The sequence below is a fragment of the Phyllostomus hastatus genome, unplaced genomic scaffold (assembly GCF_019186645.2).
Source record: "Phyllostomus hastatus isolate PE091 unplaced genomic scaffold, TTU_PhHast_1.1 phas_contig_40, whole genome shotgun sequence".
Lineage (NCBI taxonomy): Eukaryota > Metazoa > Chordata > Mammalia > Chiroptera > Phyllostomidae > Phyllostomus > Phyllostomus hastatus.
Genome location: NW_025333872.1, coordinates 3,734,667 through 3,758,190, shown reverse-complemented (window position 1 = coordinate 3,758,190; position 23,524 = coordinate 3,734,667). Strand labels below are relative to the sequence as shown.

At 37.7% G+C, this 23,524-nt stretch overlaps 1 protein-coding gene across 1 annotated transcript in view; it reads left to right on the top strand.

Moving 5' to 3' along the window:
• The window catches only part of KIF6 (kinesin family member 6), a 417,010-nt gene that overhangs the window by 187,309 nt on the left and 206,177 nt on the right, over window positions 1-23,524 (top strand). Inside the window, exon 11 of the mRNA XM_045842819.1 lies at window positions 23,037-23,142. Coding sequence (XP_045698775.1) covers window positions 23,037-23,142 — 106 coding nt within the window. The remainder of the gene's footprint in view (window positions 1-23,036; window positions 23,143-23,524) is intronic.

The window sequence follows — 23,524 nt, the reverse complement described above, 5'->3', positions numbered from 1 at the left end:
CTCCTCTTGTATTTGAGCTTTTATTGCTGTTGGCAGGTCAATGGGAGGGATTTACCCAGGCCAGTCAGCTGCAAGAACTGGCTGTGACCACTGATCACCAACCTCTGCCCTCTGTGGAGGATCAGCTGTGCAGGAGCAGGATGGTGGTGCTCCAGTGTGGTCTGTAGCTCTCCACTGGGTTCACAGACTCTGAGGTTTCCCAGGTGATGCTGACCAAGGTCAGCCCCCACCTCTGTTCTACCTGGGGTCACCTTGCATAAGCTACAAAGCAATCTGCAGATGGCTACTACTTATATAAGCATGGAGATTCCCAGGCAAAGCCAAGCTGTGAATCTAGGCCAGCTGCTGCTAGTGCTGAGCCTGGGACCACTTAGCAAGAGGTACAGGGGCTAGGGGCTCACTAAAGCTGGCTGTTGTTCATTTGAGAGAATTTACTAAGTTGTAAAGCATGAGCCAAAACCAGCCATTCATTTGGAAAAGCCACTGTTGACAGCTTGGGTGGGATGAAGACTCAGAGCATCCCCAGGATGAAGCCAATGCTGTTAGCCAGGTTGATGTAGTGTCAAATATGACACGTACTTGCCGGCTCTGTGGGGAGAGGGTTTAGGAAAAGGAACAATGGCCTCTGTCCACCTTTCTGTTTGGGAGAAAGCTGTCCCCCAACTCTCATCTTGATGCCGGATACTTCCAGTCCTTCCTATATGCCACTATTGCCTTTCGAACTACTACCTCAGTGCTGGAGCTAAGATGAAGTGAGTGTGGGTTCTTTAAGTGGAAATGCTTGGGACTCCAGAAGGTTTTTTTCACCAACTCAATCCCCAGTGGTTTGTGCAGCCAGAAGTTGTGGGGACTTATCTTCCTGGCACTGGAACCCTGGGCTGAGGGCACCTGGAATAGGGCTGGGACTTCTCGCTCTCAAGATAACCCTCCTGAATTTTCATCCACCACATTTGGGTGTGGGACCATCTTGTTCCATGTCTCCGCCCCTTCTCCCAATCCAGATGGATGTGGTTTCTTTAATTCCATAGTTCATGGAAGTCCATCAACTTGATTTTTGACAGTTCTGAGTGATGGTTGTTCAGTTGTAGTTTTGATGTGTTTGTTTTGAGGAGGTGAGCTGTGTTTACCTATGCTGCCATCTTGACTGATAGTCCACATTGTGTTTTCAAACTAACAAATACAGAATTTATTTCGAAAGGCCATATATCTCTACTAATAAAAGTTTCATTGACTTTCAAACTTTTATTTAAATGCAAATAAATACACTAAAGGAAGAGTCATTTTTCTAACAAATAAGTCTCAGTTTGGGATAAAACTAATTTATTATAGGTTTATTAATTTTTGCTACTGAAAAGCTCTATGTCAGGTACTGAGTTGGGAGCCAGGGAGCCCAGAGACACACCAGAGGGCCCACAACAGCCTAGCAGTGGAGATAGCAGAGCAGACGGCCAGATATGATGCTATTGACAATGCTCAGCTGCCATGATATGCACGGCTCAAGATGGGGAAGGGAGTATTTTGCAAAGGACAGGGGCACAGGGAGGGAAGACTTTATAGAGGAAGTGAGTTAAAGAAAATCATCAGGGTTTTCATCCTTTTAAAGTAAGCATTTTCATCACATTTAACTTTCAGTTCAAATTTTTTATTAGAGTACTCTAATAAAAGTTTAATTGAGTTCAGTTTCTCAGTATATTTGAACTGGATTAGAACCATGAAATAAATTTCAACTACAGGAATAGTGGCTCTCTTGGACCTAAAATTTGATAGCTTCTTCCCAAAAGTATGGGACAGAATAATTAAAATCAAGATTGTCACATATAATTTGAGATAGACCATCACCCTCAGTCTATTTTAGAAATGAAATTAAGCCAAAAAACAAATAAATAAGTACCCTACAATATTTGAGTGAATATTGTCTTAGTGAGAATTAGATGGCAAAACAGTGTTTTAGGGAGAGTTTCTTGTTAGTACTTAATTTTGGATCAATAATGCTTTATCCTTTTCATATTCAGTTTATTGCCACTGGCATCCAAAGTGGTTTTATTTGTCAAACTATTATTAAAAACATGTTTCAAAATTATGTCTTACAATGTATAAGTTCTGTGACATGATGAATTCTGCTGATTGTTACCTGGAAGCATCTTGCACTGTGGACTCAGAGAAGAATAAATTTTAGGAAACCAGGCTCCACAAGGATGAAAGATAGGAGCAGATATAAAGATAGAGATAGAGACAGAGATAAGAGATATAGGTAGAGAGATGTAGGAGTGTAGAGTGAGAGGCAGAGAGAGAGGAATATGGGGGGATAGAGAGAGAGAGAATGAATGGAAGAGAGGCACACATGCAGGAGTCTGAACAACCTCTTAACTGAAATATGAGTGAACTCTGTCCTACACAGATTTCTCATTATAAAATGAAAAATTTCAAGAACATTGGGCCTCACCCTGACCAGCATTGTTCAATTGGTTGGGTGTCATCCTGCAAAGTGAAAAGTTGCTGGTTTAGTTCCCGGTCAGGGTGCAAGCCTGAGTTGCAGGCTTGGTCCCTCATTGGGGCACATAGGAGAGGCAACTGATCAATATTTCTCTCTTACATTGATGTTTCTCTCCTTTTTCTTCCCCCCTTCCTTTCTCTCTAAAAAGAAATAAATATAATCTTTAAAAACAAACAAAGAATGTTAGGCCTAATTTCTTGTCATTATGGATGAAACTGTCCCAGAGACTATGATATTGACTGTCTCCTCACTATCCAGAACCGCTTCCCATGACCTGCAAAGGCCCCAGGTGGCCCCTGGCAACCTCTGGGGGCTCATTCCATCCCACGCTTAGCCTTTGCTTCCCTGATTCCTCCATCCCTCCCCCAAAAAGTCTTCATTACTCAAACGTCGAGTTATCAGGAAGACCTCCACAGGCCACCTTCTCTAAAATACACCTTCCCACATCACCCTTATGTCCTTTATGCTGAGTTAATTTTTTCATAGCAGCAACATTGTATTTAATTTCTTATATATCTTACTTTCTCTCTCTACTTCACAAAAGAGTTAGTGCCTGGCTCATGGTAGATCCTCATTGAATGAATCAGTGAACCCCCTGCCAGGGCCTCAGTTTCCTCTCTGGCTTCTTTCATGAGCCATTTATTATTCATCTCTATGACCTTAACTCAGATCTGCCCCAGGGTTTGCAGTATCAACAAGATTCCTCAAAACCAGTCTGTTGACAGAAAGCACTTCCTGACATTTAGATTCAGTGCACACTGGTCTGCTATCCACTGTGTGCTATGCCTTATAGATTTCATCTATGAATGAGAATGACTGAGGAATTACCTGAAATATTAAGAATTTTGCCCACAAATACTTTCTGAACTATGCCCAGAGTCACTGAGATCAATCAGAGAAAATTTGAATGGACTGAGAGTCAAGAAACTTAAATTCTAATCTTGACTCTCCTACTTTAAGAAGATGAATTATCTTTTTTAAAAATTTTATTTATTTATTCTTAGAGGGGAAGCAGGGAGAAAGAGAAAGAGAGAAACATTGACATGTGAGAAAAACATTAATCAGTTGCCTCTTCCACACAGTCCAACGGGGGACTGAATCTGCAACCCAGGTATGTGCCATGATGGGGAATTGAACCAGCAACCTTGCACTTCACAGGACAACACCCAACCTACTGAGCCATACCAGTCAGGGTGGAGATGCATTATCTTTTTTTTTTTTTAGTCCTTATTGTATTCTTTTTCCATTACCATTTAGTCCCGTTATACTCGCCTTCCCCCAGTAATCACCACACCATTGTCCATGTCCAAGTCCTTTTTCCTTTTTGCTCACTCACTTTACCCACTAACCCCCCCCAACAGTGGTTATCCTGCTTTTTATCTATGAGTCTGTCCCCATTTTCCTTGTTAGTTCAGTTTGTTGTTTAGATTCCACATATGAGTGAAATCATATATTTGTCTCTCTCTGACTGGTTTATTTCACTTAGCATAATGTTCCCAGGTCCATCCACACTGTCCCAAAGGGTAAAATTTTCTTCTTTTTTACAGCTGGATAGTATTCCATCATGTAAATGTCCCACTGTTGTTTTATCCACTCATCTACTGATGGACACTTGGGCTATTTCCATATCTTGGCAATTGTAAATAATGCTGCAATGAATATAGAGGTGCTTGTATTCTTTCAAATTAGCGTTCTGGGTTCCTTCAGATATATTCCCAGAAGTGGGACTGCTGGGTCAAAAGGCACATCCACTTTTAATTTTATGAGATATCTCCACACTGCTTTCCACAGTGACTGTACCAGTCTGCACTCCCACCAACAGTGCAAAAGGCTTCCCCTTTCTCCATGGCCTCACCAGCACTTGTTGTTTGTTGATTTATTGATGATGGTCATTCTGACAGGTGTGAGATGATATCTCATTGTGGCTTTAATTTGTATTTCTCTGATGATTAGTGAAATTGAGCATCTTTTCATATGTCTATTGGCCCTCTGTATGTCCTCCTTGGAGAAGTGTCTGTTCAGGTCCTTTGCCCATTTTTTAGTTGGGTTGTTTGTCTTCCTCGAGTGGAGTCATGTGAGTTCTTTATATATTTTGAAGATCAAATCCTTGTCTGAGGTGTCATTGGCAAATATGTTTTCCCATATAGTTGGTTCTCTTTTCATTTTAATGCCGTTGTCTTTAGCCATACAGGTGCTTTCTAATTTGATGAGGTTCCATTTGTTTATTCTTTCCTTAATGTCCCTTGCTCTAGGGGACATATCGGTGAAGATATTGCTGTGTGGAATGTCTGAGGTTTTCCTGCTGATGTTTTCCTCTAGGACTTTTTAGGTGTCGCAACTTATATCTAAGTTTTTTACCCACCTTGAATTTATTTTTATGTATGCTACAAGTTGGTGATTGAGTTTCATTTTTTTGCATGTAGCTTTTCAGATCTCCCAACACCATTTGTTGAAGAGGGTATTTTTACTCTATTTTATCCTTCTGCCCCCTTTGTCAAATATTAATTGACCATAGAAACTTGGGTTGATTTCTGGGCTCTCTGTTCTGTTCCATTGGTCTATGTGTCTGTTCTTATGCCAATACCACGCTGATTTTATTACAGTGGCCTTATAATACAGTTTGATATCAGGTATTGTGATCCTTCCTGCTTTGTTCTTCTTTCTCAAGATTGCTGCAGCTATTCAGAGCCATTTATGGTTTCATATAAATTTCTGAAATGTTTATTCTATATCTGTGAAATATGTCATTGGTACTTTAATAGGGATTGCATTGAATCTATAAATTGCTGTGGGTAGTATGGACATTTTGATGATGTTAATTCTTCCAATCTATGAGCATGGTACATGCTTCCATTTGTTTGTGTCTTCCTTAATTTCTTTCTTCAGTGTTGAGTAGTTTTCTGAATACAGATCTTTTACCTCTTTAGTTAAGTTTATTTCTAGGTACTTTACTTTTCTTGTTTCTATATAAAATGGGATTTGTTTTTCTCATTTCTGTTAAAATGCCTTTGATTCAGTCAGAGGTTTTGAGGCTTTATTTCCCTGTACTGGAACCCTGGGTTGCATGGTCTGTCTGGCACCCCAGTTGTTCCTCCCTCTTTATCCGCACCCAAATTTAGGACTGCTGGCTCCACCAGCGCTGCTTTGCCTTGTCTGCCAGGTGCTGCCTTACGATCCACCAGCCGAAGCACATCCCATTCTGCCAGCCACCCCCTTGCCCTGATTCCTCTCCACCCCGGCTGCCTGTCTCCACTCCTCCTACTGGTCTGGATGAATGTTTCTTCTTTAACTCCTTGGTTGTCAGACTTCCATACAGTTGGATTTTCTGGCAGTTCTGGTTGTTTTTCGGTTTTTAAATTTGTTGTTGTCCTTCTTTTGGCTGTGCAAGAAAGCACAGTGTATCTACCTATGCCTCTATCTTGGCTGGTAGGGCAGTGAATCATGTTTTAATGTCTTGTTTTAGAATATACTCACAATAACACACTCATGCACTAAGAGTACTGAAAGGCAAAGCCATGAAAATGTTATTGGAATCAGAAGTAGTTTTTCTTGTTTTGGGGGGTTCTGTTTTGTTTTGTTCATTTTGTTCTTTTAGTTTTTTTTGATCTAGCTATATTTTCTAATGTTTCTACAGAAAATTAAAGGTTATGTGTAAATGAAAGACAACCCACTGAATGGGAGAACATATTTGTGAAAGGCATAGCTGATAAGGGGTTAATATCCAAAATGTATAAAGGACTTATAAAACTCAACATTAAAAAAAAACAATTAAAAAATGGGCAAAGTACCTGAATAGACTCTTCTCTAAAGAGGACATACCAATGGTCAACAGACATATGAAAAAATGCTCAATGTCACTAATCATCAGAGTAATGCATATTAAAACCACAATTGGATATCACATCACACCTGTCAGAATGGCTACCATCGATAAATCAACAAACAAGTACTAGTGAGGATGTGGAGAAAGGGGAACCTTTCTGAACCATTGGTGGGAATGCAGGCTGGTGCAGCTACTGTGGGAAGCAATATGGAGTTTCCTCAGAAAAACTGAAGATGAAATGTCTTGTGAACCAGTAATTCTACTTCTGGGAATATATCCAAAGAAACTCAAAACACTTATTCAAGAGAATATGTGCACCCCTATGTTTATTGTAGCATTATTTATAATCACCAAGATATGGAAATAGCCCAAGTGCCCATTAGTAGATGAATGGATAAAAAAGCTGTTGTATGTTTACATACCGCAGTAGTATGGAATACTACTTAGCCATAAAAAAGAAGGAAATCTTACCTTTTGAGACAGTATTGATGGACCTGGAGAGTATTATGCTAACTAAAATAAGTCAGAGAAAGACAGGTACCATATGATTTCACTTATATGTAGAGTTTAATGAACAAAATAAATTAACACACAAAATAAAAACTGGTTCATAGATACAGAGGAGAGACTGGCAGCTTTCAGAGGGGAGGAGGGTCATGGGACTGGGTGAAAAAGGTGAAGGCAGTAAGCAAAGAAAACTCATAGACACAGACAACAGTATGGTGATTACCAGAGGGAAAGAGGGGTGGAGGGAGATAGGAGAGGGTTATAGGGAGATAAATGGTGATAGAGGGAGACTTGACTTGGGGTGGTAAACACACAAACAATATACAGATAATGTATTATAGAATTGTACACCTAAATCCTACATAATTTAATTAACCAATGTGACCCCAATAAATTCAATAAAAATTTTTTCAAAGTTATATCTAAACAAATTAAAGTCACTTGATGATTTTACACCTCGAGGTGGCAAAATAAAATTGTTTCACTTAATTAATGAACAACGGAAAAATACCCTTCTATTTTAACTCTATTTTTATAATAAATTTCATAGCTGAATTAAAAACAAACATTCTCTCCTGGCATATAGCAAATTATTTCACAATACACATAGTTGGTTCTAAGATCTAACTGATCTGCCACTGGACTTTTTTATTTTTATAGTTAATATTTGTATTATTTTATATATATGGGCTCTAAGATTGTGTACTATTAATCAGCTGCTTCAGAGTGGTGTTTTTCTTATGCAGTTGATATAAGACTGTATACCTAAATGGATAAATAAAACCAAAACTATAAATTTCCAGAATAGAATGTCCATGAAATGTTTCCAAATTGGAGTTGTTTGCTTTGCATCTTACTGTCCACTTCCTTAACCATAACAGACCTCCACATACTCCCTAAGTGAGAAAAATTTGCTGACACCTCCAAGATATTTGGAAATTCAAAGATAGAGTAGCAGCCTCAATCATTAAAGAGAACTGGTACATAAAGTTTATATTTTATTCAAAATAAACTTATAAATTTAAACAGAATTTTTGTTAATATATGTATGTATGTCTACATGCCATAATAGACCCAAGTTATAAGTAATATATACTCAATGTAAAAATTCTAAAATACACAAACATAAAGAAGAAAACAATATGTATATGTGCGTGTTCATATCTGAGTGCATGAGATATATACCAGAAGTAAAAGACACATTTTGCTTGAATGACATTGATGAAGGCTTTATCCCCTACATGTCTTCACAAGAGGCTTACGGATGTTATATCCAACATGAAGCTGTAGAGTGCAAGCTCTTGTTCTCTTTTCCACCCGTTCTCCAGGATGCCTGCCAGGTGGGATTCTCTGCATCTCTCTGTGGAAGTTTGACATAGACATTCCATTTTAATACCTTAATACTTCTTTCAGGTACTTCCCAAGTTGTTTTTATTTTGAACTCTCCATTTTTTCTTTCAAATGCTTGACATGTCAACAAAACCTTCTGTTTTCCATTTGCTGAATTTATCATTTCAACGTCTGTAAACAGTGTACTAAAAATACACAAACATAAGATTGTTAATGAACATCCTAAAATCTTAAAAATGGACAAGATCAATTGAGTTGAAATTTTTCGTTATTACTGAAAAGGAGTTTGTTTGATTACTTGTTTTTTAGGGGAGAGGAGGTAAGTTATTAAATGAACTTAGAAACTAGCCTTTGGGTAAACTTCTAATTTATCTTATTTGCTTACAAATCTGTGGGCTAAAGAGAGTTCAGAGAGATCAGTTTGTCTTAGCTTTATCCTCCGAGGCTTGGGAGTAGAGATGTTGAGATTTGTCCTTCTATGTCATTCCTTGACTTTGCTGCGGCTGGAGACTGAAAATTCAGATCTGTCTTGGGGCTTTAATTCTCAGTCCTTGAATACCATCGAGCACTTCTTCTTTTTTTTTAATTGTTGTTCAAGTACAGCTCTCTGCCTTTCATTTCCATCCCAGCCTACCCCCCAAGCCCTCCCATCTCTCTCCTGTTTCCACCCTGCCCCTTGTTTTTGTCCATGTACCCTTTATACCTGTTCCTGTAAACCTTTCCCCTTTTCCCCTGAACAAAGGCTCACCAAAATAAAATGCAAGATGCCTCAGGCAGGCACCCATTTCCTCCTCAGGCTGCCCTCGTGCACAGGAGCCCTTCCTGCCAGCATTCCCAGGCTCTCTGGGAGAAGCGCTGCTTTCCTGCCCACCTTTATATCCAGGCAGGAAGGCAGTCATCCCCAAGACAACCCTGCCCTGCTGCTGGCCTACAAACAGCCTGCCCTAGTGCAAGCCACCTGCCTCTGAGGAGCGGAGCTCTGTGATGACTCAGGATGGGATATTTTATACTCTGTATCTCAGAGTAATCTTCATTCTCCCAGCCCAATTTTCCTAGTGGCTTTCTCTCCATTTATTATTAACTGAGCATATCGATGACGACTTTTGCCACAACCTCCAAAATTTGTCATCATTAATGTCAAGGTAGCTTTTGCCTGACATATAAATTCTTCAGCTTACTAGAAAAATCAGATTTCTTCTTGTTCATAAATCCACCTCCTACTATTAGTGCTTTTCAACTGCTTTCCTCATCAATGTGCTTTCCAGATCAGTGGACTAGCAGGTGCCGGACAGAACACAGTGTAGAATATTAACTTTTCTAGCTAATCTGAAACCCCTAATTGAAATCTACACACTTCCCCTTCTTCCTACATCTCCCTCTTTCTTGTTCTCTTTACATATAAATTTGGAGGAAGAGAACAACCATCAAAAAATGAAAATTGCCCATTATTGGACAGATGCAAATTAAAATGAGATGTGATTTTTTCCCAGTCTTACTGATAAGAATGAGAAGGATGACGACAGCCTGTGCTGGTGAGCTCTTATACTGCAGACAGAGTAGATAGGGCCAGTCGCGGGTAGTAGGCAGGGAAGCATGGTCTTGAGATCTGAGCAAATCCCATGTATAATTTTTAGCTTATACTCCTTGCTGACCAGTTTTGAAAACCATACAAACTTCTTAAATGGCTTTGGTTTTTAGCTCAGGAATTTAACTTCTACAAATTTGTCCATAAGGACACAAAGATGTACATATAAAGATAGTTATCATACTACTTATAATACAGAATTGGATTATGATATATTCATTCAGTGGAATATAATGCAGCAAATGTCAATGTCAATGAAAACCTATATATATGATATTGACCTGGGAACATTTCCAAACTATGTATTTTGTTACTTTTATGACAAAAAAGCATTTATATGTATGCATATATGAACATATATGTATATATGCTTACAAACAAACCTGAAAGAATAAACATAAAAATTTCACAGTATTATCTTGGGTTTCCAGAATTGGAGTAACTTTTTTATTCTGTATTTTCTAAACTTTTTGCATGTATAATGGAACATTATATTATCAGACAAAATAAAAATATTTTAAAATCTGTTAAAGATGCAATAAGTTAACTCATATTTGATTATATACTGAGTTATAATCAAATCACTCAGCAAACATGTAGTAATAATTGTAATAAAAATAAATGCTATTTATTAAACATTTACCAATAGGCATTGCATTATATTTTTATATATGTAGTCTAGTAAAACATTCCACAGTAACTTCATGAGGCAAATAAGATTCAGCTAGCAAGATGAAATGCAGAGTCAGAATTTGAATTCTGTTTTGTCTGTCTTCAGAGCTACTCTTTTCTGGCCCTTGAGCCACAACGATATGAGGTTTACAGTGATGACTTAACCTGAATCCTGCTTTTAAGGAGTTTGCAGGGCAAATGGAAGCAATGTTCTACATTGGTTGATTTTTCTATCTTTTTCATTATCTGAAACTAAGGTCTATATGGAACTCTGGATTTCCTTCACCATTGTTCATTCACTCTGACGATGCCGTATAGAAAGGGTCTTTGGAATGTCTGATAAGAGACAAGGAAAGGACTTGTGGGGAAATGTATTCTCCTTTCCAGCCTAAGGGACTAGCTTCTGAATAGGACAGGGAATAGGGCCGTAAAGTAAACATCCACCCACTGCCCCTGGCTCATTTTTGGTGTGTTCGAAGTATATTAACCAGTGCTTGTTTTCATATGAGACAGTTTATGTGGAAGTAACCACAGCTGATAAAACTCAAGAGTTCATGCCAATAATGAAATTCTTCACAGTTCAAGTAATCATGGGGTCACTAACCTATGAGGTAGTAAGAAACACAGGGACAGATCCTAATTATTCTTATTAGCCACCATTTGGGTCAAATAACTAACTTGTCCAAAGTTCATTCCTTCATCCTTCATTGTTATCAGCCAAAGAAGAAGAGCAGAAATGTATGGGATTTTTTGTTTGTTTCAGTCAGTATTGTTGGTTTCACAGAAACATGTTCTTACATGGCTTCTGTTGAATAGGTCACACAACTCTAAGCTCAGATGGCTAGGGATCACCTCATGCCAACCTCGTAATCACAGGAGAGTACTTACTCTTTGGGGACTCTTAGGTGACCCCGTCCTTCCCATGGCTGCCCCAGGGACCTGTCCAGGTGCTGAGCAGAACCTTCCTCTTGGCTGAGCTGGGCTTTGATGAACCTGCTGAGTATGTCTTCCTCACAGAGTTAGGAAGTTTGCACAGTGTTTGTTTCTAAAATATTGCTATTTGATATTTAGGTCCTAGAATTCTCAGTATTCTTTTACTTAAAAAATCACTCTACGGCTTAAACTCACTTTTGTAAATATTCCTTGCAAATGATATAGGTTTATAATAACTTACTATGTAGGTCTAGGTTTAGCTGTGGATCCTCCCCTATGATTTCTTTGGATTCTGACTTAGGCCTTTTTTCTTTCATGATTCTGGTTCTGCCTTGTCTCCTGATTCCAGTGAGCTGCCCCTCTGCACCCACACTTGCCATGCTTTCTGGTTTGAATGCTGATCCCTATTTTTGCTATAAAGGCAACTTATCTTCTCCATCCCTGAGTGCCCCCATCAAACTTTTAATATGCAGAAACTTCCCACTGCAGTTATACAACCTCAAGAATGTGTGCAGTAGTATTTTCATTGCTTCAGCTATTTCTATTCCTGCTTGCTACTGCTCAGATCTGTTCAAAGTCAGGAAATTTGAGAGGGTCTGACTTGAATCAGAAAATGCATAGGCAGTGACTTCTGCAAAATGCCCCTAAAACGGCTGCCTCCCTCAGTCACATAAAGCTTATGTCCTCAGCCCACAGCAGAGACATTAAACAAAATGAGGTGCTTGTTGCTGGGATGATGGGGTGGGGTTATAAAGATAAATTAGTGACATTTTGGCTTTAGTGAGTTTCAATCTTGTAAGAGAGACACATGCATGAATATCTATACCATAAGGTTAATTCACACCACTTGAAGAGAAGAGGCCCATGTAATTGGACAATGTTTTTAAAAAATTGACAGATTATCTGCTAACCTTCTGAATTCACATCTCTTGGATCCCAGGCATACTTACCCCAGCTTCTAACAATGGCTGCTATAAAGCAGTAACCTAAGCATTGTGAATTAAATATCCCAGAGGCCATTAATGGCTAATGTTCTCTCTCTTATTTTATAAAAATCAGATCTCTGAAATCATTCACGAGATATAATTCACTACAGATGAGGTTTCTCCACTTCAGTACAAAGTGTTTTTGGTCCTGACACTACATTTTGAAGATATTAAAACTAAAAATAAAAGCATAGTCTACAGCTTGTGTTAATTATACTGGAGTAGTTTATGGAAGCATTTGAGTTCTTAAGACATAGTTATCTAATATGATTTAAAAAGCCTGTGTCCATATCGTGGCTGTCTCTGTACTTTAATGATTATTTTACTCTCCTAAAGTTTAAATGCTTCGGGTTCTAATGGGCAAAATGGATGAATATCGAAAGCAGACTAACAGAGATGAGGTATGAATGGCAATTCCATGAACTGGGGCATGGTTGACGCATTGGATTCTTTTGACCTCCGCAGTGCTTCCATCAGAAGTCCAAGTACTTGATTCTCAGCTAGAGGCTTGAGTGTGAAAGCATACATATACTCTTTTATTCTTCCAGTTATTTAATGCTTTCTCAATGTTAATGCTTTTGGCTTTGTGGGGCGGGGATGAGCTCCAGGGAACTGTTTTAAAAGAAGGAATGTGACCCTTTATCACAACCAGGAATATTCATATTTCTTGCTTCCCCCAATAACCGTTTCACAGGAAAAGTTTGCGTATACCTGGAGCTAGACATTTTTAAAGACTTCCTGAAACAAATGTTTGTTCTAATTACAATTTTATATGGTTAATGCCACATGAAAAAAAACTCCCAGTGTGCAAATGTGCACTTATGGAAATAATAAATCACAGCAACGTCTAACACCAGGTTCCTGATAGCTTGCTCAGAGGATGGATAAACAAATGCAGCAATAGCCACTAACCACTGTAATCAGGACCATAAAATAAGTAATTAGATCATATCAACAAATCAAACCTGTCTGGAAGCAATGGAGTAACAGCTTTGCCTTTTAACTGGATTTTATTTCAAGGCCCTAATATCAAATGAGGTGCATCTTTCTCCCAGAGATCTATTGTCAAGGAAAGTAACTTGAATGGTTATAATTAAGTTTTAGAGTTTTTATCTATTTTTAACATGTAGACATGAGAGTTATAAGATTTTTACAATATTTTATTTTACAAGCAATTCATGTTCATTATGGAAAAGTGAAAGGATGGATAAAGAAAAAAAAATCACTTGTAATTCCAACACTCAGAGATAACATTATTTGATTGTACTCTTTCAAAGTTTTCAGTGAATACATATAAATATGTATTTTAAGAAAAATGACTCATACTTTACTTTCTGTTTTCCAACCTACATTTTTTATTCAGATTTTCACATCTCATATCAATATATATGTACATCTCCAAACAGAGGCTCTGTGTTGCCCAGAATAGATTTGGGGGCATTTGGAGGCCATTCGCCCCTCAAAAGATATACAGAATATTTGTGTTACATGTGTATATGCATTTTTTTCAGGAAAAATGCACTGAGACTTTTATTGAATTTACTTTAACTTTTATTGATGAATTTAGGAAGAGACTATAGTCTGTATCTTTCTCAGAATAAGCCTCCCAGTGTATTCTTTTCCTCTTTGTTCCTGTTCCAAATTTGTTCCACCTTTTCTTTTTTTTTTTAATATTTTATTTATTTATTTTTAGGGAGGGAAGGGAGGGAGAGAGAGAGAGAGAGAGAGAGAGAGAGAGAGAGGGAGAGAGAGGGAGAGAGAGAGAGAAACATCAATGTGCGGTTGCTGGGGGTTATGGCCTGCAACCCAGGAATGTACCCTGGCTGGGAATCGAACCTGGGACACTTTGGTTCCCAGCCCGCACTCAATCCACTGAGCTACGCCAGCCAGGGCTCCACCTTTTCTTTATATAGGTCCTGCATCATTGTTTTAATAATATAGTGGTCATTTTAAAAACATTTAATTTATTAAGGTTGCAATATTTCTTATTGTGATTTTATTGAATCTTAGGGTCTCTGTCTTCACCTTGTAAATCCATCTTTAATTTAATATAGAACTTGATGATATTGTATGATTAAATTTACATACATTTGCTTTAGGTTTAATATTATACATACATGGTTCCAACACCTTTATATTACTTTTTGTAAGATAGAATAAAGTAAATTATTTATGAAATGGGAACATACCCAGAAGGGTTTACTTTGTATTTTTATATAACAGATCTTTTGAAATCTGTCTTTTAAAACTATTATAAGTTTTCTGTCTAATTAAATATATATGTATACATTGAACTCAATATACATATGTGTGTGTATGTATATATTTTCCCACATTTTTGTATATAAACCAAGTTCCTTAGAATTTTTGGCTAATGGAATAAGCTGAGAAATGTTTATCTCTAAAGTTGAATGTTCCCTACAACTATAATCTCATACAAGTCAAAATTACAGAAAAAGAATTCAGAGAGTGGGTGCAAAGGATGGGTAAAGGTTTTACTACTCCAAATTAATGAAGCAAAGTCTATAGTTGGGACACTTTAACCATGGAGATGTATAGCTGTGATAGAGCCCATTCCATTTCTAACTGGCCCTGTTTCTCCAAATTTCCCAATAAATTTTTTTCCATAAGTATGCTCTAATTTTATCTACCTGTGGTCTACCTTCCTCTTCTCTCCTCTCACCACCTACCCCATCCCTCCTCCCCTTTTGCCTTCTTCTGCTCCCCAGACTTGATCTGATCACTATCCTCAATGTTCTTCTTAGAGAGGTTCTCTTGGTAGTTTCTCCACATTCTAATCCAGTTCTTTCTTCCCACTCCTTTCTCTGGGAATCTGTCTCTCGTTTGCACTCTCCTGTAAGCTTCAATCCAGTCTAACTCCTCTCAGAGCTCTTTCTGTCTCTGCCATACTGACAGGAAGCCTTTTCTGTCTGCTGGACTATCTGTTTCTGTTGACTGTCATTGCTGCCTTCCTGAATGTGACTTGTCCATTAGATTTCCCTGCCACCACCTGTCCTGTTCACCAACAAGCTTCCCTGCCCCGTCCTACCATACCATCCTTGTCTTCCCTGTAAGTCAGTTTTTTCCTTATTATGGAATTAGGTCAATGAGTATTCATGTTTACATTAAACACAAATAACATAGTGTAGCAAGCAAGGAGCTCAAAAGATACATGTAGAATTTAAAGAGGGAATTATTAATATTGATGGATTGATTAATTTATATGATTTTTATCTCTTATTTACATTTGTTCTAAACCACTAAGACTTTCTATATCTAGTGAAGTTAAAATGTTCAATCATATCAAGATGTATACACCTTTAAGTAAATTGGATATATGACTATCTGGATTGACAAAATCAGGATTAATTTTTATAACTTTTTGCAAGTCTTCATCATTACATTATAAAAGAGCTTTTAAAAATATGCCTTTATAACTTTAAAGTTGCTTTAGTTTATTTAAAAATTATTTCAAAATAGTTTTTATGTTTCCATAAACTGACGTACATGGCCACAAATGCATTCCCTCTAAGTAAGCAAATCTTCACCATTGAAGAGACAAACCTGTTTAGACTTGGATTTGGATTTTTCACATTTGCTATTTCAAAACACTGTATCAAGCAGTTGTGCAACTCTGCATTTGAGGCACCACATAACCGTGCTTTTGTGGGGGTAAAGGAAATATGCATTACTAAGATAAATCTTGAAGGGAAACTCTGTAGGAATTTCCTCTACATCACCAAAACCATAACTTTCTGGCCTCCTGCTGATAGTAAAAAGAGCTCATTCCAACAAAGTGGCTGACATTGAACTCAATTCCTTGCACGTGAGGGACCATGTCTTTCACTTACTGGTTAGAGCTAGGGGAGCGTATAATGTATATAATGCTTGTCACAGACCAGAGATTTCTAAAAGAAAAAAATCTTGAAGTAACTAACTACCTTTATACCAGTTGGGAATCATTCTTTCAGCAGAATCCAACGAAAAACAAACATGAAACTAATGACCCTGAAAAATATTTGTGTCATTTCCTTTGGTCGTGGTTCTGTTGGCACAATCTCAACCTTTGGTTTTTCGTGTCCCATGGATTACAGTTAATCATAAATTGTGAATTTATTGTTCTTATCTGAACTTTCCTTTTGTAAGTTACATGCTATCCCAACACTGTATGTTTTAAATGGCCATATCCCGTAAAAGAAGCCCATCATGTTAGCAGTCAAAATAAGGCCTTCCTTTGCCCTCCCACCATTGAGTCTCAAGAATGCCCATTATTGAATCCTATTAATCTTTTCTTTGAGATTTCTTTTCTTTCATGTCTTTTCTTCAGACATGAAATTTATTTGTTGATCCTGTTGACCTTATTGTTTGTATCATTACTTGTTTATAAAAATGTGCAGGAAGGTTCTGAACTGAAAAATATAAATTTAGTGTATCAGGGATTATGACAAAGTGAGAGACATTTTTGGAATTGAGTGGCACTGTGTGGAGAGAGTGGGGCTTCCTGATTCAAAAGACCTGGTTTTAAATCTCTGTGTTTTAGTTCCCTAACTTTGTAATAATATGCAAATTACTTAACTTCTCTGAGGTTTCCTGTTGTCACCTATAGAGAGAAAATAATGTATAGGTTTATTGTACAGATGAATAACAAAATACATGTGAGAGTGCCTAATGTGTAATGGATGTTCAATAAGAGTAATGATGAAATAATTGGGAGAAGGCAGTTATTGGAAACCTGACTGTGATGTTCTCTTTAATTATTTTTCCACTTAAATAAAAAAAAAACAACCAACATGCGAAATCATTAGCACAGTGGCCAAGACATAGCTGACTATCCAAGGATGTTAGTTACTCTTCATTTAACATTTAGAGTTACTTATTTGTTTGGTTTCCAAACCAAAATGCATATATGAGTGAAAAATGCGTATATGTTCTTGCATTCAACAATAGGTGGCCTTGTAATGCTTCTCAAAGATGAATCAGTGTTACCACAGATCACCAAGGACTGCTGTTTACATGCAGATTCAGCAGGTCTGGGTGGGGCCTAAATTCTGGTCCAGTAGGTCTGAGAGGGAGCCTGCGATGTTGTTTCTAGGAGGCTCCCAGGTAAGGCCTATTAGGCCCCCGTTCATACATTAATGCCTTTGAATAGCAAGGCATTAATGGGCCAGGTGGTAAGTACCTTCCCTTTGTTCCTTGTGTTATCTTATTTCATATAGCTTGAAGAGTTTAGAGATGATATTATTTTGCACATTTTGCAGATGAGAAATTTGTAACCTATATTGGGTGGTGAATTACTTAATAATTGAGATTATTCAATCTAATAATTCAGCCACCTGTCTTCTCTACCCTGATCAGTTTTTAAAATTTTGTATTTCTTATTCTTCCTATTTAATGATCATATTCCAGGACATTGAGAATTATCAAGTTTTCTGTTACATCTTTATCGCTGTTATATCTTTATCACGGTTATATCTTTATCCAGCTCTTTTTGAGAACTTGGCTCATGTTAATGTGTAATTATAGTTTGTTATTGTCCCCATTGTTTAACCCTGTCAAGGACAGCCCACCCTGGATGGAATCATATTTTATGGCTAAATGATTGGTAGATGTCAGGCAGATTTTGATGCTTCTTGGCATAGTTGATAGCAGTTAAGTTCTTAAATCAGAACTCCTTCCTCACTCTTTGGAATGAGTTGCCTACTCCAGCCCCAGAACCATGAGAAGCCAGATACACTAAGGACCATCTACTCAGAGATACCAGGCACTTCCATGATTCTACCACAAAACAACCCTGCCCCGCCAACTGGGGTATTTTTTATCCAACTTACATTCTAGCTCCAGACCAGAGGACAAGGCTCCATTACTTTTCTCTGCCTAGCCTGTTTTTAGCAAATTCCCTGGGGTAATCCTGTATTATGGGACACATCTGTGATTCTGTCCCCTGGTTGCAAGGGCATGCTCCACCCCAACTCCCCAGGGCACACCTCCATATTTGTCCCAGCGGGTAGGAAGCAGCTTGGCTTCCATGCCCCAGTTAAGGCACGCTATTTCATACTGACATACTGTTTCCCTGTTTTCTAACTTTCCCACAATCAGTACCAGAGAGATATGGCTTCTAGCCCATTTTTAGAAGCTAATGCTGACAAGAACATGTTTTTAAAATATTTTTAGAAACAAAGATTATTTCAGAATAATGAAAACATAATCACACTCAATGTATAAACAGTGAAGTTAATTTAGTAAACAGTTAAATGTAACATAGTCACAAAAATATTACGCAAGAGCAAGTTCAGCTTGGAGCACTAGTGTCTCTTTTCACAGGGAGATAATAAATGTTCTCCAGCCAAAGGCAACTGGGCAAAAGGCTCAGGATTGTTACTCTTCCTCCTTTTCCTCCCTCCCTTCCTTCCTTTCTTCCCTCCTTCCTTCCTTCCTTCCCTCCTTCCTTTCTCCCTTCCTCCCTCCCTTCTTTATCTTTTCCTTTCTGTCATTTTGGGTGTTACACAGTACTTGCAGATTCACTGTAAAGGGATTCATTGTCAACCTATCATAATATAGTATAAGTATTTTTAATGTCAGTAAATATACATATACCTCTCTCTTCACCACCATTTTAAATAGTTACTTAACTCAGTACATAACTATGCCATAATTCATTTAACTAATTTCCTAATGTGGAACACTCTGATTCATTTCTAACATCTTTTACTGTTATAAATCATGCTGGTCAATGGCCTTGTTAAGATCCAAGCAACTGCTACTTAGTTATTTCCTGCTTTTCTAGTTACCTATTTACCTCCTCAAAAAATCCTAGTAGGTATGGAATTCACTTTTATAAACACGATATGATATCTAAACAAATTCAGTAACTTTGCTATAGTATGATATAGTGCTTAAAAACTTGTATTTGAAAGCCAGCCTACCTGAGTTTGAATCCAGCTCTGCCATTTGCTAGCTATGTGAACTTCAGTGAGATATTTAACCTCTGTGTACTTCTGTTTCTTGACCCATGATATGAGGATAGTAATAGTAATTATCTCTTCTACTTGTGAGGATTAAAGAAATGATGTATTCAAAGGCACAGAACAGTATCTAGCATTTAGTGCTTGCTCAAATAATATTAGCTAACATTAGTGATAATTAACTTGCTTTTCCTTTTTATTCACAGTGTTAAATGTAAATTCCATAAAAATATGGCTGCAGACAAAACTTCACTTTGGGGCAAAAAAAATATTTGGAGCAGAAAAAAAAAGTAGAGGTCTCAAGGGGGTAAAGCACATGTTCGGAAATATGGCCAATTCTTAAGATGTGGCCAGGTGTCAAATCTATAGTACAATGGAGTAGCTGAGCTGGGCTACACGCAGTCGGTGTGGTCAAGATAGGTGTAGTCACAACACATGCCCCAGTCACACCCCATCAGCCACATTATGTGTTCAGTCATGTGTAGATTACCTGTGATCTTTCCTGTCCATATGAACTGGAACAGGATGGTATACATTTGTTTTTACTTCTCTTGTAGGGCTCTTGTCTCTTCCTTCTTTTTTCTTAGTGAAAAGAGAGAAAAAGTCAAGTTTCTTGTTTACTTGGGCTTTTCCTAAAGAACAGCCTTTATTGTACTCGCTTGACCTCCTTGGAGAGCCTGTTCTGCAAACAGTTCTTCTCCATCCCGCAGGGTTCTGGCAGCCAGAGACCCCTCGGTGGGAGCAGCAACGGGGTATGAGCTCAGAAGCTATTTCTGGAGATAGGAAAATACAGGGAATTTGGGGTCAGTCGTTCACTCTTAACCACTAGAGAAGAGTATCGGAAATATCTAAATTAGGCAATTTTTTTACACTTTAATTATTAGGTCAAGTACTTGGTTGATAAGAAAATAAATTCAAGAATACGTCAATGTACAAAGGAAAGACCAGGCATTTTTCTTGACTAAATAGGCCTGTGGTCTCAAGGACTGACAAAAAAATTTCTTGTCAAAGGCCTGATTTTTGTTCTTAGTTTTGTAGCAGACTCGTTGAATCCCAGAAATGGTAAAACAACACAGCTCTTTCATTAGGAAGAAGTTTTTCTTTGGACCATGTCCCTGGTCCTCCTTGTATCCTATATCATTACTTTGTGAGACAGGAGCCTGGATGGAATAGCCAGAGCCCAAGGCAGCTGAGTGACCTGCCAGTCAGCAGGCCTGTATCTAGAGTGCTTTCTTGTGAACTAGGATTCCACTTGAGCCCTCCTTAATGGAATGTTTCCTAGAATATCTACTTTATGATCAAACTTTACAGAAGAAATTATTTTCAAAAGAAAAAGCAAGAAGGAAGAATTGATCAACTGCTGTTTCTAACCTAATATTGTCTGTGGGAAACTTTATGGACATTGGAAACCACAGAATACTTTCACTCCAAAAAATGGATATATCCTAGAACTAATGGTGATTTTCAAAGTTCTAGAATGTTTTCCAAGTGTTCAGGAAAAATGCAAGTCGATAAACATTTTTGAAGCCTTGTTAAGAGGGAATCGTAGATCCAGGCTTCCTTGTGGCTTACAGAGAAAAGTGGCAGCTACAAATATGTCACCTTGATGTCCATCATAAGAGGATGAATAGACCAAACCATGGAATATTATATAGCCATGAAAAATGAAATAGCTCTATTGTGTATGTACTGACATGGAATAATTTGTTATAAATTGTTTAGAAAAGTAATGATGCAGAACACTACTCATAATGTGATTTAATTTTTATAAAAACAAAAAAACAAAATCTATAAACATATGGATATTGACATCTGCTTCATTAAGAGCTAAAAAAAAAACGTATTTCAACTGTTATCGGTACATTCTCCAAGGTATCAAGAGTGAATAAAGAAGATGGAATGCTCTGGCTGGTGTGGCTCAGTGGATTAAGCGCGACCCTGCAAACTGAAAGGTCACTGGCTCGTTTCCTAGTCCAGGCACATGCCTGGGTTGCAGGCCAGGTCCCCAGCTGGGGGCATGCGAGAGGCAACCAATCAACATCTCTCACACTAGTGTTTCTCTCCCTCTCATTCTCCCTCCCTTCCCCTTTCTCTAAAAATAAGTAAATAACATTTTTTTAAAGAAGATGGGAATGGTGACAGGGGAGGGGGAAGAAAGAAATGTTAACTTTTTAATTTTTCCACATCTGTATTTGTATTTTTCATAAGCCATGTATTTTATAATATTTTACACAAAACATATAAAAATCTTTGTATCAAAAATAAATCTCTATGTGTGCAGTGGTTTGAAGTTCTGTTCTACAAAGAAACATGCTGTCAATTGGCAAGTAGTACAAATGACAAGTACCCTTCTACCTGAAAAAAACTGCTTAAAATAACCATTTAAATTGTCTCACACTTGTAAACATCGGCTATTACATGTCATAGATTATAGGAAGAGGTTAAAGTAAAATCCAAAGCTGCTATAAGATGGAAATTATCATGTCTTGTTTGAATGGGCTGATAGTAACAGTGAAAGGGACGTGTATACAATTTAAAAAGATGCTGAAAGTATGTAAATATTTTCATAATAATGTGAGAAAGATATGCTGCTGCCCTGTTACAATATTTAGCATCTTAGATACTGATCGCCATCCTTACACCTTCCTTATGAAGAATTTCATCTCAACAGAGAGGGGAATGATTTCCATGGACATGAGTCCATTAACTAATTAACACATTTGTATTGAGAATCTAATGTGTGCAGTGCTGTACATACTGGGTGGGGGAGAGGGAATACAAAATGGGTAGCTAATGGGGTAGCTGAGGTGGTACACAGACTGTAGAACACAGCATGGATTGTAGTAAGCACACGCAAAGCTAAAATCTAAAGTAGGACTTCTGAATAGAGTGGTTGGATGGTCCCTCCAAAGGGAGGTGTTTTGTTTTCTATTTTGTTTTGTTTTAGAGTAGGAAAAACATGAACATCATTGTAAGTAAAGGGGAAAGAGTCAGTATGGAGAGGTGATAAGGAGGAAATTAATCAGGTAACCCTGGTAGAGGCCTGAAAAGGGCCCAAAGCGAGATGTTGGTCATGAAAAGGAGGATAAATATTATGCAAAATATGTGAAGAAGGAAGGGACCCTGAGTGGTGAGACACTCTGAAATGAAGGGAAAGGAAACCAAAGGAACCCACTTCTGCCAGCTTTGACATTCTTATCTTAGTCTAGTGAGAAGTTACATTGTTGACAGGGAGTAAAGGGGTGGTGGGTAAGTTTGAGAGCTGCAGGAAGATTTGGAATAGCCACTGTGAAGAATATAAATCAGCCAGAAATAATGGAAAGGGTTGTGCAGCATCATTGAGGTTATTGCTGGTGCTAAGTAGCATAAGTTTAATGAAACTAATAAACTTTTCCATTACTTTCTCTAGCAAGGTTGCATGAAAGTAGGCACAGGGGCATAGAAATTCAGCTTAGCCAGGATGCGTGTTTTGTAGAAATCAAATAATTCTTATACTGAAAGCTGTATATGAAAATTCACTGGAAATTAATTGCATAATTTCAGATTTTGCTTTGTTGATTTGTTTCTTTCCCCTTAATATTTAGAGTCAAATCATTCAGATAACTGTATTTTCATAAAGAAGTAAGAATAATTTTCTGTACTTCAAATGTTAACCAAGCAAATAATGCTGTTAGACTTTAAGTTCCTAGCTCATAGTTGCTTCTCATATATTATATATTTTTAGGCTGGAAAAACTAATAACATCCTTTTTGGAAGACCAGGATCCAGAGAGCAGACTAGAGGTTGGCACCGATATGCGTAAAATTCATCACTGTTTCCATTATTTAAAGGTAAATGTGAGCATTTCCCCTAGTAGAAGCCATCATCTGCTATGTTCAAACTGCAATAAAGTGTTCCTAGTTAACAAACTCTTAAAAAGTTAGGACTCGTCTTCACACAGCCAGAACAGGATGATCTTCGAACCAAGGCTGTGATTGTCATCGAATTTCTTCAGAGCCTGTCTGTTACTTGCCAATGAATAAGCTCAGACCATAGACTTCCGATTCTTTTGCCAGGAACCTCTACCTTCTACACAGAATAATTCCATGTTCAAAAACCATTTATGTTCAAACTAAATCAAGAGAATTTTTCTTTCTTTTTTTTTTCTAGTAGTTTTAATGTATCCATATAAATCTCAGTTTTTCTCCGCCTTGGGTTTTACCTTTTGTGATG